The sequence below is a fragment of the Mesoplodon bidens genome, assembly GCF_964165515.1.
Source record: "Mesoplodon bidens genome assembly, chromosome: 3".
Classification (NCBI taxonomy): domain Eukaryota; kingdom Metazoa; phylum Chordata; class Mammalia; order Artiodactyla; family Ziphiidae; genus Mesoplodon; species Mesoplodon bidens.
Genome location: NC_138178.1, coordinates 36,051,161 through 36,064,022, shown reverse-complemented (window position 1 = coordinate 36,064,022; position 12,862 = coordinate 36,051,161). Strand labels below are relative to the sequence as shown.

Sequence of the window (12,862 nt, the reverse complement as noted above, 5' to 3'; positions counted from 1 at the left end):
TTATTTAGGAATGCATAAATAAGTAATAAAAGAATAAATACATGTATATGAATAATAAGCAGGAGAAGATACATAGGGGACTTCGGCTGTTTGATAAATCTTTCATTTCTTATGCTGGGTATATATTCATTATATTATTCCTTATGCCTTCTGTGAGCCTGAAATAAATTTTTAAAAATTATGGCGATGGGGCTTCCCCGGTGGCGCAGTGGTTGAGAGTCCGCCTGCCGATGCAGGGGACACGGGTTCATGCCCCGGTCCGGGAAGATCCCACATGCCGCGGAGCGGCTGGGCCCGTGAGCCATGGCCGCTGAGCCTGCGCGTCCGGAGCCTGTGCTCCGCAACGGGAGAGACCACAACAGTGAGAGGCCCGCGTACCGCAAAAAAAAAAAAAAAAAAATTATGGCGATGGAGGTTTCAACACAATACAATGGTTTAAAAAAAGCTGTAATCACTCCACACCTGTCAGAATGCCTATCATCAAAAAGACAACAAATAAATGCTGGAGAGGGTGTGGAGAAAAGGGAGCCCTCATGCACTGCTGGTGGGAATGTACATTGGTACAGCCACTACGGAGAACCGTATGCGGGTTCCTCAAAACTTTTTAAATATAACTTTCATATGATCCAGCATTGCCACTCCTGGGTATATATTCTGCGTATGCTTTCATTTACATGTGGAATCTAAAACATAAAACAAACGAATGAGTATGACAGAACAGAAACAGCTCATAGATACAGAGAACAAACTAGTCATTACCGGCGGGGGGGGCGGAGAGAATCAAGAGGGGGTAGGGGATTAAGAGGTACAAACTACTAAGTATAAACTAAATAAGCTAAAAGGATATATTGTACAGCCCAGGGAATATAGCTAATATTTTATAATAACTTTAAATGGAGTATAATCCACAAAAATATCGAATTAATATGTTGTACACCTGAAACTAATATAACATTGTAAATCAACTATACTTCAATAAAAACAAAAAAAAGTTGTAGTTGTCTTAAGACGCAGCAAGTTGCCTTATGAAGGAGTCAGGTCTGTATCACTGGAGATGACCTGTCAGAGATGTTCTAGAGCAAAGGTTGGCACACTACAGTCCCCAGGCCAAATCTGTCTTCTGCCCTCTTTATAAATAAAAATGTACACAAACCCAGCCATGCCCACTCATTTATGGCTGTTTTCATACTACAAGGGCAAAATCGAGCAGTTGCATGGTTGAGACTGGATGGCTTGCACAGCCTAGACTACTATCACCTGGCAGTATACAGAAAAGTTTGCTGACCACTGTTCTAGAGAAATCATTGCATTGAGATGGACTAAATGAGCTCTGGTTTTCCAAAAAGGGAAAAGGGGCAGACTGTAGAAACTCAGGTCAATGTAAAAATCTGTGCAAAATTTCCAGAATGTTTCTTATAAAATGATTTAACCCCGAGTCAAGCCACTCTGAGAGATAGATTGTATGGTTTTGACTTCTTTTTGGCCATGCCACGTGGCATGTGGGATCTTCCCCAACCAGGGATCGAACCTGTGCCCCCTACACTGGGAGCGTGGTGAAGTCTTAACCACTGGGCCACCAGGGAAGTCCTGGTTTTGACTTTTAAAAATAACCTAGCACAGTGTTTGGCATAGAAGTACCCAAGTGTTTGCTGAATGAAAGAATGGTATATGCAAGTGCCCATGCTTTCTGCCCCACCTCAGAGAAGCGGACTCTGTCATCCCCTCCTGCTGGCCAGAGCAGATTGAACCAGGGGCACGCGTGCTCCGGGTTTTGGCAGTCAACTCTCAGTCTGCTGAACAGCCTACAGCATCAGCTGAACATGAAAAGATGAGCTGGACTTTTCAGAGTCCCTCTCACAAGAATTTGAACTAAACATGTGGAAAGACTAGAGGAGTTAATGGCTGTAATCAGAGCTGAAGAGTCTGATTGGAGACAATAGAACAGCAGTGATGCTGCCTTCTTTACCCAGAAGAAATCTTATCCTAACCAGAAAACCACCCAGTGGAGACTATCATGCCTGCATTTAATATACAAAATCAAAAGTGAGAATATTCAGTTTAAATAGTGTGGGGGGATTCAGCCTCCACTGCATTATTTTTTTAATTAATTAATTAATGGCTGCATTGGGTCTTCACTGCTGCACGCGGACTTTCTCTAGTTGCAGCGAGCGGGGGCTACTCTTCCTTGTGGTGCGCGGGCTTCTCATTGCGGTGGCTTCTCTTGTTGTGGAGCATGGGCTCTAGGCACGCCAGCTTCAGTAGTTGTGGCACGTGGGCTCAGTAGTTGTGGTGCACAGGCTTAGTTGCTCCACGGCGTGTGGGATCCTCCTGGACTAGGGATCGAACCTGTGTCCCCTGTCACTGTCCACTGTCAGGTGGATTCTTAACCACTGCGCCACCAGGGAAGTCCCTCCACTGAATTCTAAGGGACTTGAATCTTCCCACTGTCCCTTCCCTTGGGTGATTTCAATTTCTGCCTGCCTCAAAGAGCATTTCACCACAACAAATGTGATCCAGGTCTTTAAAGGTGGATATTTTACATACACTGGGGCATCTGAGACAAGTCAACTACTTCTTCTGGTGCTAAACAGAATAATCAATTTGTTCCAACTCTCAAGGAATCACTGGCTGTATTGAACTTATTGAAAATGGAATGGTCTTATCTTTATGTTCTCTGTGCTGACCGTGGAACCCAGTCTCCACATCTGAGGCTGATCTCCTGCTTGGTGAACTTTGTGGTTTTCCTCTCCATGGAGCTCATTTGTTTTCAATAAACCCTTTTGTCCTCCTTACCCAGTTCCAGGTGAAAAGGTTCCAAAGCCATTGTTCTTCACAGACAGATACCCAGACCAGGTGAACCTGCCAGTGCCAAGGCTCCGACACCCAGAGGTGAGGAATCCAGGTCAGCAGCTCCCCACACACAACCCTGTCCTAAGAAGGCAGACTTCTGCCTGGCTGTGGGCCTCAATCCCTTTATATCAATGGGGGTGAGGGCCAATGTCAGGGGCTCAAGTGGTTCACATTTGAGGCAGCCATCATCACAGCCTCCTCTGACTCTCCCAACTTTAGGCAGGTTAGGAAAAGGCCTCCAGAGCCTGTCCCCCCATGCTCAGACCTCTCCCTGGGTTTACTCCTCCAGTACAGCACCCACAAGGCCCAGACCCCAGGGAGGCAAACGGAGACCTCTGACCTTTAGGCCACGTTGGAAGGTGGAGATAGACAGCAGGGCTAGGTCTTGCTGCTCCTCGGCGTAGCGCACCAGGTACACGTAGACAAGCTTCTTCACCTGGGGGGGGAGTGGGCTTCTCAGCAGGGACTGGTGCCCCCACCCCGTGAGATGTCATCACCCCAGCTGGCTGTGGTCCATGGGGAAAGCATCCTGGGTGTACCCTGACTCCTTTGCTCTGATTCACATCTAGTTCAGGGACATCTAGATGGTGTCTTTTCCTGGACCAGGAACATTCTGAGCAGATTGCCCCCCACCCAAGGACTGGATTGTTCCCTTCCTCACCCCCAACCAGCTCCAGTTTATTCCTGGTGGAGGTGGTCATGAGAGACCCCTCACCGGGTAGTGCTCACCTCTATGTTCTTACAGGCCACGTTCTTCACCACGGCAGGAAACAGGTCTGAGGCATTCTTTCCCCGGGCGATCATCTGGGTGGTGGGGGTCAAGGTAGGGGGAGAAGAAGGATGCCGGCTCTCATTAGGAGAAGGTCCACAAGGACCCAAGGAGAGCTGCTCTTTGATCCCCAGTCCCCTCACCCAAGGGAGGCCCCTCCCTCCCCCCTCACCGCCACAATCCTCTTCATGGCCTCCAGCTTGAGGGAATCCTTGTTGGTGTCCAGCATCTCCTTCAGGTCATCATGCCTGGTGGCAGAAACAAGAGGTCAGCTGAGGGCACAGCAGTGGGGGTGGGGCTATCAATCAGTAGGCTCCAGGCAGAAAGAAGGGACCTGGGCAGGGAAAGCAGGACTCGACCAGAAGGGAAGGTGGTAAAATACACATCAGGGGACTTAGGGGCGGGAGGAGCATGTGGGCCAGCCAGTGCTATGGGCTGAGTTGTGTTCCCCTCATAAAAGATATGTTGAAGTCCTAACCCCAAGTACCCAGAATGTGACCTAATTTGGAAATAGAATTGTTTCAGCTGTAATTAGGATGGGGTAATACTGGAATAGGGTTGGTCCCTAATTCAATACGTCTGGTGTTCTTTAAGAAGATGGCCTTGTGAAGAGAGAGATGCAGGGAGAACGCCTTGTGAAGACAGAGGATTGGAGTGATCCATCTACAAGTCAGTGAACATCAACGATTGCCAAACTATCAGAAGCTAGAAAGGGGCAAGGAAGGATTCCCCTACAGGTTTCAGATGGAGCAAGGCCCTGCTGACACCTTGGTTTTGGACTTCTAGCTTCCAGAACTGTGAGATAATAAATTTCTATTAAGTTACCCAGTTTGTGGTTACAGCAGCCCTGGGAAACTAACACAGCCAGGAGGTGACAGGATGGATTTGGGGTGGGAAAGGTAGGGACCCTTCCCAGGAAATGGCCAGTTGGATAGATGAGAAGGACCTGGAGCAAGTGGAAAGGAGGTGGGTGTCAAAACAAGAGCAAGATGCCCTTGTCCCGCCCTGAGTGTGGTCCCAGGCCCTGACCCCACAGACTGAGCTGATTCCAAGGACTGGATGGGTCCCAGATTCTCCAGAGTCTTTTCAGGTGGTCTTACCACAAAGGCCAGACCTGTCACATTCAACAGTCATTCAAGAAAGTTATAAAACCCTAATGGGAGAGGTAAATGATGATTTAAATAAATAACCCCTTGCACATGATGGAGGGGAATAAAGGTAGTCTCCAAGCCAATATACAAATTTCATACAATGGCCATTGAAAGTTCAATGGAAGCCTTTTGTCAAACCTCCTGAAGTGACTGCAGAATTCATCCAGAAACAAAAATCAATTGGTAAGAACGCCAGAGAATTTTGGGGGGAGAACAAGAGAACAATGGAACAATGACAGACAACTCCCCCTACCAGAATTCAAAACACAAAACAACATGACCACGATTAAAGCCCTATGGTACCAGGTTAAAAGTAGAAAGTCAAGAGTCATAGGGGGGAAATTTCACAAATGAATCTAAGTTGATACATTAGGAACAAATAACTCACCAGTGGGAGAAAGAAATTTTCCTCCCCTGAAATAAATGCTGTTGGGACAACTGCTATGTAGCAAAGAATTTAACTTGTACATATATTTCACACCAAAATTAATTCCACATTTGTTTAATAGTTAAATTATTTCAATATATGGAAGGGGGAAATTTTAATTTTCAAGGTCATAAAATTTTCAGTAATAATAATTTTTTATTATTATTACTAGGTTTATTTTTTTTTAACTTTTGTATGTAAACTAAATTTAAGAAAAAAAAAAAAAAAAGGCAACTGTATTTGTTTGCTAGGGCTGCCTTAACAGTAACACAGACTGGGTGGCTTAACAACCTAAACTTATTTGCTCGTAATTCTGGAGGCTAGAAGTCTGAGATAAAGGTGTCAGCAGGTTGGTTTCTTCTGAGGCCTCTTTTCTTGGCTTGTAGATGGCTGTCTTCCTATATCTTTACACGGTCTTCCCTCTGTGGGTCTCTGTGTCCACATTTCCTCTTCTTATAACAGGTGAATTATATTCGATTAGGGCCCACCCTAATGACCTCATTCTAACTTAATTATATCTTTAAAGGCCCTATCTACAAACACAGTCACATTCTGAGGTATTGGGAGTTAGGACTTCAACATATGAATTTGAGGGGGACACAATTCAGCCCATAATAGCAACAGAAAGGAAAATATCTGGGATATGGTGAATAAAAGTTTAATATTCAAAATGGATAAAGTACTGATATAAATTTAGGGTCTATATTCAGTATTCACTGTCAGGGCTGCTGCAAGCCCTTCTGCCATCCGCTTGCCCCGCCAGGTAGACACAGCCCTGTGCTGCTGCTCCCCATTCAGTGAGTGGAGCATTGTCTAGTATTCCTTGGCCATGTGCCCTTGAGCAGTGAACAACCTGCCCAACCATACTCAGAGGTCCAGGGGCTGGTGGTCAAAGAAGTGAACAGAGAAGTGTGAATAACCCCATGGAAAAATGTGTCTGCACACAGCTGACAGAGCAGTGGGACCACTGATGCACTCATATATTGCCCAGGCAATTCCAAAATGTGATGAGCAGTTGTGTATGGAGAACTGTACATTCTCTAATCTCCCAGATGATACTCAGAAAATCCGTAGCTTTGACCCAGGCATGAGAACCCAGCCGGGAGAGGTATCACCAATGGTAGGAATTAAAAAACAGTGTGCGTGGGCTTCCCTGGTGGCGCAGTAGTTGAGAGTCCACCTGCCGATGCAGAGGACACAGGTTCGTGCCCCGGTCTGGGAAGATCCCACATGCCGTGGAGCGGCTGGGCCTGTGAGCCATGGCCACCGAGCCTGCGTGTCCGGAGCCTGTGCTCCGCAATGGGAGAGGCCACAACAGTGAGAGGCCTGCGTACCGCAAAAAAAAAAAAAAAAAAGCAGTGTGCGCAAAGTTAGTCACAGAAGTGAAACATTTAAAAGCAGTAGAAAAATCAGAAATTGGAGGTAGCAATATTAGGAGGGGGAAGAGCATGATAATAGTCATAAAGAGGCAAGTGTGACTGATGCTGAGAAATGAGTAAGTGATAAATGCTAAGAGGAAGAAAAGAACCTGACATAACACGCACCTAGTCATAGGGCTGCATTTTGCAGAAATGTGTGAGTGCTTAACAGAACACAGAGGACTTGATAGCTGTCAGATGAGGGCAGGAGAAGATGTCCAGCCCCACTCAAGTTGACCTAAAACTCCTCCATTCAGGAATACTACTCAGCCATAAAAAAGAATGAAATAATGCCATTTGCAGCAACATGGATGAACCTACAGATTATAATACTAAGTGAAGTAAGTCAGACAGAGAAAGACAAATACCATATGATATCACTTAAATGTGGAATCTATAATATGACACAAATGAACTTATTTACAAATCAGAAACAGACTCATAGACATAGAAAACAAATTTATGGTTACCAAAGGGGAAAGGGTGTGGAGGAGGGATAAATTAGGCGTATGGGATTAGCAGATATAAACTATTATATATAAAATAGATAGACAACAAGGTCCTACTGTATAGCACAGGGAACTAGATTCAATATCCTGTCACAAACCATAATGGAAAAGAATATGAAAATTATATATATATATATATATAACTGAATCACTTTGCTGTACATCAGAAACTAATACAACATTGTAAATCAACTATACTTCAATTAAAAAAAAAACCAAAACTCCTCCATTCAGGAAGATGTCCCCCCACACCAGAGGACATTTTCTACTCCCTATGGCCAAGCCAGGGTCAGAAGACAACCACCTTGTCACCCTCCTAAACACAAACCAGGTGGTCAATTTCTAGGTGTGTTGAACTCAGGACACATGGCTGTAGACAGAGATACAGACCATTCACCTGGGCCTGGGCAGCACTGAGGGTGTGGAAACAATAACAGAGCTGGGTGCCACCTTCCCCAATATACGCACACCACTGCACCCCCATACATACCCCCGCACAGCCAACTCACCCTCACAGACACCTACACACCCAAACATCCCCACCAAACACTGGTACCAGTGATACCCTCCCACATCTCCCCGCAGACATACCTGTACCCCATACACATACCCAGACCCCCAAAAACACACCTACAACCCCCAGACACATACAATCTATACATAAACCCACACACACCCCCAAAAACCCCTGCAGACACACACCCACAATCCCCACAGAAATACACAGTCACAGACACATATACCACACATACAGACACTTCCCACAAAAACACACTCTCAACACATAAATCCACACACCTATGGACGAACACACCTCACCTACAAATCCCTACGGACGCCCACAGACACATATCCATCACGACTCCCCCCACCCCCTGATCCAGACGTGCACATACCCCACACGCGTCCCTCCACAGACACACACACACCACACACACCACATACACATACACCTTTTTGACAAGACTGAGTTACTCCAGTCTCGTTGGCCAAAATGGCCTGTGGGCTCCCATTTGAGATTCTTGATGATATATACAGGCTTTTAAGATCAAATACTCCAGCCTCACAGATCCTCTGATCTCCTTCTGAGGGGTCAGGTGGGCATCCTCACTGGCCAGCCTGGGGTGACTTCACTGGGACCTGTCAGAGTTTGCCCAGCCCCTTTAACTCTGGGAGTTCTCTAAAGCAGGCTTCCTCGCACCCGGGTGTCCTCACCACCCCGACAGATGCCACAGGCCTGTGTCCAATGCACACACCCAGAGCGTGTGCTGTGGCACCCACAGTTCTCCCACCTACCCAGCCTAGCACACACCCTCCAGTCTCCTGAAGGCTCTAGGGCCCTAGGTGAGGGGAATCGAGGGAGCGGAGGGACTGGGGGGACATAGCAGACATAGCACAGGAAGGATTGTCAGCTGCCCCCTGACAGACAGCAGCTCCCTCCTAGGGTGTAACCACCCCGGGTCCCTCATCTTCACCCCCACCAGCTTATGTTCCCAAGAGGGAGAAGAAGGGAGAGATACACAGCAACACTCTAAGGCCATGAAACTTTAATCTCCCGTAGTCCGATCCCCTTATACTGCTCTCACTGTGACCTGACCCCTGGCCTAGCCTGAGGGACTCTCTGGGGCAAGGGGCACTGGAGCCAGCTGGTGGGTAAAACATAGCATTTGAGGCCAGACATACTCATCTCGCCTGATATCCACTTTCCTCCCTCCCCTCACAACCCAAGTTCCAACCCACTAGACAGGAGAGGGTGGCCAAACGCTTTATCCTGTCTCCAAACCTCACCCAGAACCCACTCTAGCTAGGACCTGGGGGGAGGAAAAGGTCAAATATTTTACTCCACCCTCAAATATTTTACTATCCTCTTCCCCTCAGAGCTTCCAGGGAGTTAGGCTTATCTCCCCCAACTCAAACTCTCAGTCCCCCATACAGTACCCCTGACGCCCCCCCTTCCCACCTAGACCCTAAATGCCGGCCCAGTCCACCTGCTGAGAAGGTGGGACTTAAATGGGTCCTGGCTGAGAGTGGCAGCTTCCCACCCCTTGCCTTCCTGGCTGTCTGGGTGAGGGTCTCTGGGAGCCCCTCTGTACCGTAGTGGCTGCCTCTGGCTGTGGCCTTGGCCAGGGTCTAGGCAAGGTCCTTCCAGGGACGCTTCTGGGGTCGTGTCTTCCTCTGGCGCCTGCAGCCACCGGAGTTCCTCCGGCTGCAGGGCCTGGTACCAGGGTGGGGGCCCACCTTCAGGGGCCAGCACAGGGCTGGCAGCCTCCTGATCAGCTCCACAAGCCCCTCTGCCCCCTGGCCTCACCACGGCCCCTGGGAGCTGCAGGAATCGCTGCATTGGGCACCAGGTCCTGCTCCGAAATGGGACTGAGCTGACCAGGGAGCTGGGGATGCCTGTCACTGTCACCAGACGGCCCGCCCCGAAACTCAGAAACTGGATACTGGCAGGGAGGGAGGCTCTGGTTTCCTCTTCACTGCTCAGAGACAAGGACTCACGAGGGGGAGGAGGGCAGGGACTGGGGACAGGACCAACCCCCAATCTCCAGGCAGGGGACTAGGGGGCAGGAGAGCTGATCCAGACAGAGGTGGGGCATCCCTCTCCTCCACTCTCATGCCACAACTGGACCTCTGCCTCCTCAGAACAGCTCTTCCTCCGAAATCTTGTACACCCTTCTCACTCTGACCCTAACCATCTTGATCCTCACCTGTCTTTCCAGGGCCATTTCCTTGATTTTTTCCTTCCTATCAGCACTCTCTTATCTCTACTTCCTCCATACTTGGCCTAGGCCCCCCCAGGTCGACCCCTCCAATCTGCTTCTTACTCACATCCTTGGCCCTCTTGTCCCCTCGGCCCCTGCCCTGCCAGGAGTGGTTAGTTTATTTGCTGTATTTCAAACCCCCTTGATGCTCCTCAAATTCCCACCCACAGCCTTGCATTTGCAGCTTCACTACCAGCTTCTCACAGAAAATAAAGGCTTTAGATCAAATCCCCCGCAGCTCCCAAGCATCTGCATCTACTCTCTCCTCTCCTGTCCTCCTCCCTCTGGGCAGAGCTGGTCCTCCTTGAGGCCAGGCCCATCCTCCCACCCAGCTCTGTAAGCCTCCCCTCCCCTCTCCTTCAATTCCTTTCAGCCTCTCCCACACGGCTGGCTCCTTCCCATCAGCAGTTAAACTTGCTCTGGGCTCTCCCATCCTAATAATAAACAAACAAAAATAACAACAAAAATAAAATAAACAAACCTTCTTGAACTGATGTTCTCCTCTGGCAACTCTTTCCCTCTCTCCCCCTTACAGTCACACTTCTTGAAAGCAAAATTCCCATCCACTGTGTTTTATTTATTTACCTCCTCTTCACTCCTCTATTCACTTTAATCTGGCTTCCCATGCTGATTAGAATTTAGGGCTGAGGCGCCATGATGTCTACAAATTATATGGCTCAGCCAAAAATATAGACAGATGGTTAGATAAGGCGAATATGGCAGAATGTCATCAATGGTTGAATCTAGGGGGAGGGCACACATTCACTGTATTATTCACTCAACTTTTCTGTATGTTTAAAATTGTTCATCATAGAATGTTGGGGAAAAATAATCTAGCCCCTCCTCTTCTGACTTTGCCAGAACTATTCTCCCAGGGCAGAAGGTGGGGAGTAAAGCAGGAAGGGGTTGACCTGCTCTTTGTCAAACCGATGGTCATGATTGCTTTCCTTGTTTGAGTTGACCTCAGTGAGGATTGACACTGCTGATTGCTTCCTTCTTGAAACTACATTTTATTTTTCCTCCTTCCCTTGGCTTACTTTTTCTCAGTTACTTTGAAACACTTTCCTCCTGCTCTCTGGTCACTCTTAATTCCATGTCTTCAGCGTTCCTACCTGTGCCCTGTCTGAACTCATTTTATATTACATGCTCCCTAGGTTCTCTTGGCATCCTTTTGTGGCTTTGACGGATATATATAATAATCTCCTGGACTCCAAATCCTAACATCCAGCTACCTACTAGACTTGAATGTATTATACCTCAGAGTTTATAATCTCAGCATGTCAAAAGCCATTATTTTCCACAAATTTGCTTGTAATATCTTTATTTCCAATTACCCTGTATGGCACCACCATCTATCCAGTTACAAGAACTAGTAACCTGAGATTATCCTTATCTTCTCCCAGCCCCTTCCTCTTACCTTTCCCCCCAGTTAATCATCAGGTCTGTGGCTTCTACCACCTAAAATAGCCCTCAAGTCCTGTGCCTCGCCCATAGTCTAGGCCACCATCAGGTCCTCCCCCTCAACTTCAACCCCCTTCACTTGTCTCCTGCTGAATCCAGCACCCCTCCAATCTCTTCTCCACAATCCAGCCTGGGATCCTTCTAAAATGCAAATCTGCTATTGCCTGCTTAGAACCCTTCAGTGCCCGCCCCCACCCCCGACCTTGGCATCTCCCCACCTTCATTTCTGGTCATTCCGGTGGCTTGCACAGAGATTCTGCCCTCACCGTATTAGCACCTACAAAACCTGTGATCTGGCTCTCCTTCACGTCCACACCTTGCTAAAAGCTCTTCCCTCTGCCTGAAACATCCCTGGCTCTCCCCTGTCCCGTCTCTCTGGGCACAGGGACCAGCTCCTCTCACCGCTCTGACAGCCCCCGCTACACTGAACTGTCACTGACAGCTTCTTCCCTGTGCCCCCCTCTAGAGCAACTTGAGGACAAGGACTGTCTCATGTTCATGGCTGCATTCACAGAGACTCGATACAGTAGGCCCTTAAAAAGCCTTGTTTCAAAATTTACGAATAAACGAACGAATGAGCCAAAGGCGGAAGGGAAGAGTGGGAAGTTAAGGTAGGGCTGAACTATGGGGGCAACGTGGGGAGCAGGAGTGTGAGCGTCAGATGGGAGATGGGGATGAGAACATGGGGACCAGAATGAGGGAAAATGGATTTGTAGGAGGGGCCAGGCCTGGGAGGTTCTGGGTCTATTCCAGGACGGGCCTTCCTGGACAGGCCCCAGGCTCAAGCTCGCCGGTTCTGACCCCTCCCCCACGTTATTTTGGAGTCAATTCGCCACACGCGAAAAAAGGCGGAGAACGTGTAATCCAAACCTACTAACAGGAGAAACACCTGGGGCGGGAGGATTGGTCCTCCAGAAAGAGAGACGGCTGGCCCATCCCCCACCAGCCTCCGACCCCCTTCCCAGGTCCCAGGCCGGCCCCTCACGGCGGGATGCTGGCGTGGGGGACGGGCGTCGCGAGGGCCCGTGACCGCGGCGGGAGGGGGCTGGGCAGGCTTCCGGTGCGCGCCGCCGAGGCCCGGCCTGGGCGCTGCCGACTGGCCTGGGCGCTGTCCATGGTACCGGAGCGCATGTTTCCAGGCCGGCCCGGGCACAGCCACCCTCTCGGCTGGCTCCCTCACCGCTTGTAGTCGGAGGAGAAAATGCCGCCGCTCGCCGGGTCGTGGCCGTACTCGGGCTCCCCGGGGCCAGCAGAGCCGCCCTTGTCTTCGCTGTAGGCGGGGGCGGCCGACATGGGGCGGCAGGGGAGGTCGCGGGCTTCGCTGGGGAGGTCGCGGCGCCTCCGGGATGCGGCAGGGACCGAGGAAGGGAACGCAGGCCGGACAGGCGAGGTCGGCTGCGCGGCCTGGGCTCCGCAGAGGCCACAACCTGCAGTGGCTGAGGCAGCGCGCGGATTTATCAATCAGGGATGCTCGCGTGAAGATTCTTAAAGGTACCGGCGCCTGCGGAGCGGAGC

At 49.3% G+C, this 12,862-nt stretch overlaps 1 protein-coding gene across 6 annotated transcripts in view; it reads right to left on the bottom strand.

The window, feature by feature from the left end:
* The window catches only part of AP3B2 (adaptor related protein complex 3 subunit beta 2), a gene marked incomplete at both ends in the record, with an annotated part of 31,580 nt that extends 18,940 nt beyond the window's left edge, over window positions 1-12,640 (bottom strand). For 2 of the 6 annotated variants that reach the window (XM_081227329.1, XM_081227330.1), the window contains 4 exons: window positions 3,191-3,286; window positions 3,580-3,654; window positions 3,792-3,867; window positions 12,528-12,640. In XM_081227329.1, coding sequence (XP_081083455.1) covers window positions 3,191-3,286; window positions 3,580-3,654; window positions 3,792-3,867; window positions 12,528-12,640 — 360 coding nt within the window. Of the gene's footprint in view, window positions 1-3,000; window positions 3,049-3,190; window positions 3,287-3,579; window positions 3,655-3,791; window positions 3,868-9,217; window positions 9,466-12,527 lie in introns of those variants that run through there. The other 4 variants (XM_081227327.1, XM_081227328.1, XM_081227332.1 and 1 more) reach the window with 3 other exon arrangements.
* Window positions 12,641-12,862: the final 222 nt, after the last annotated feature.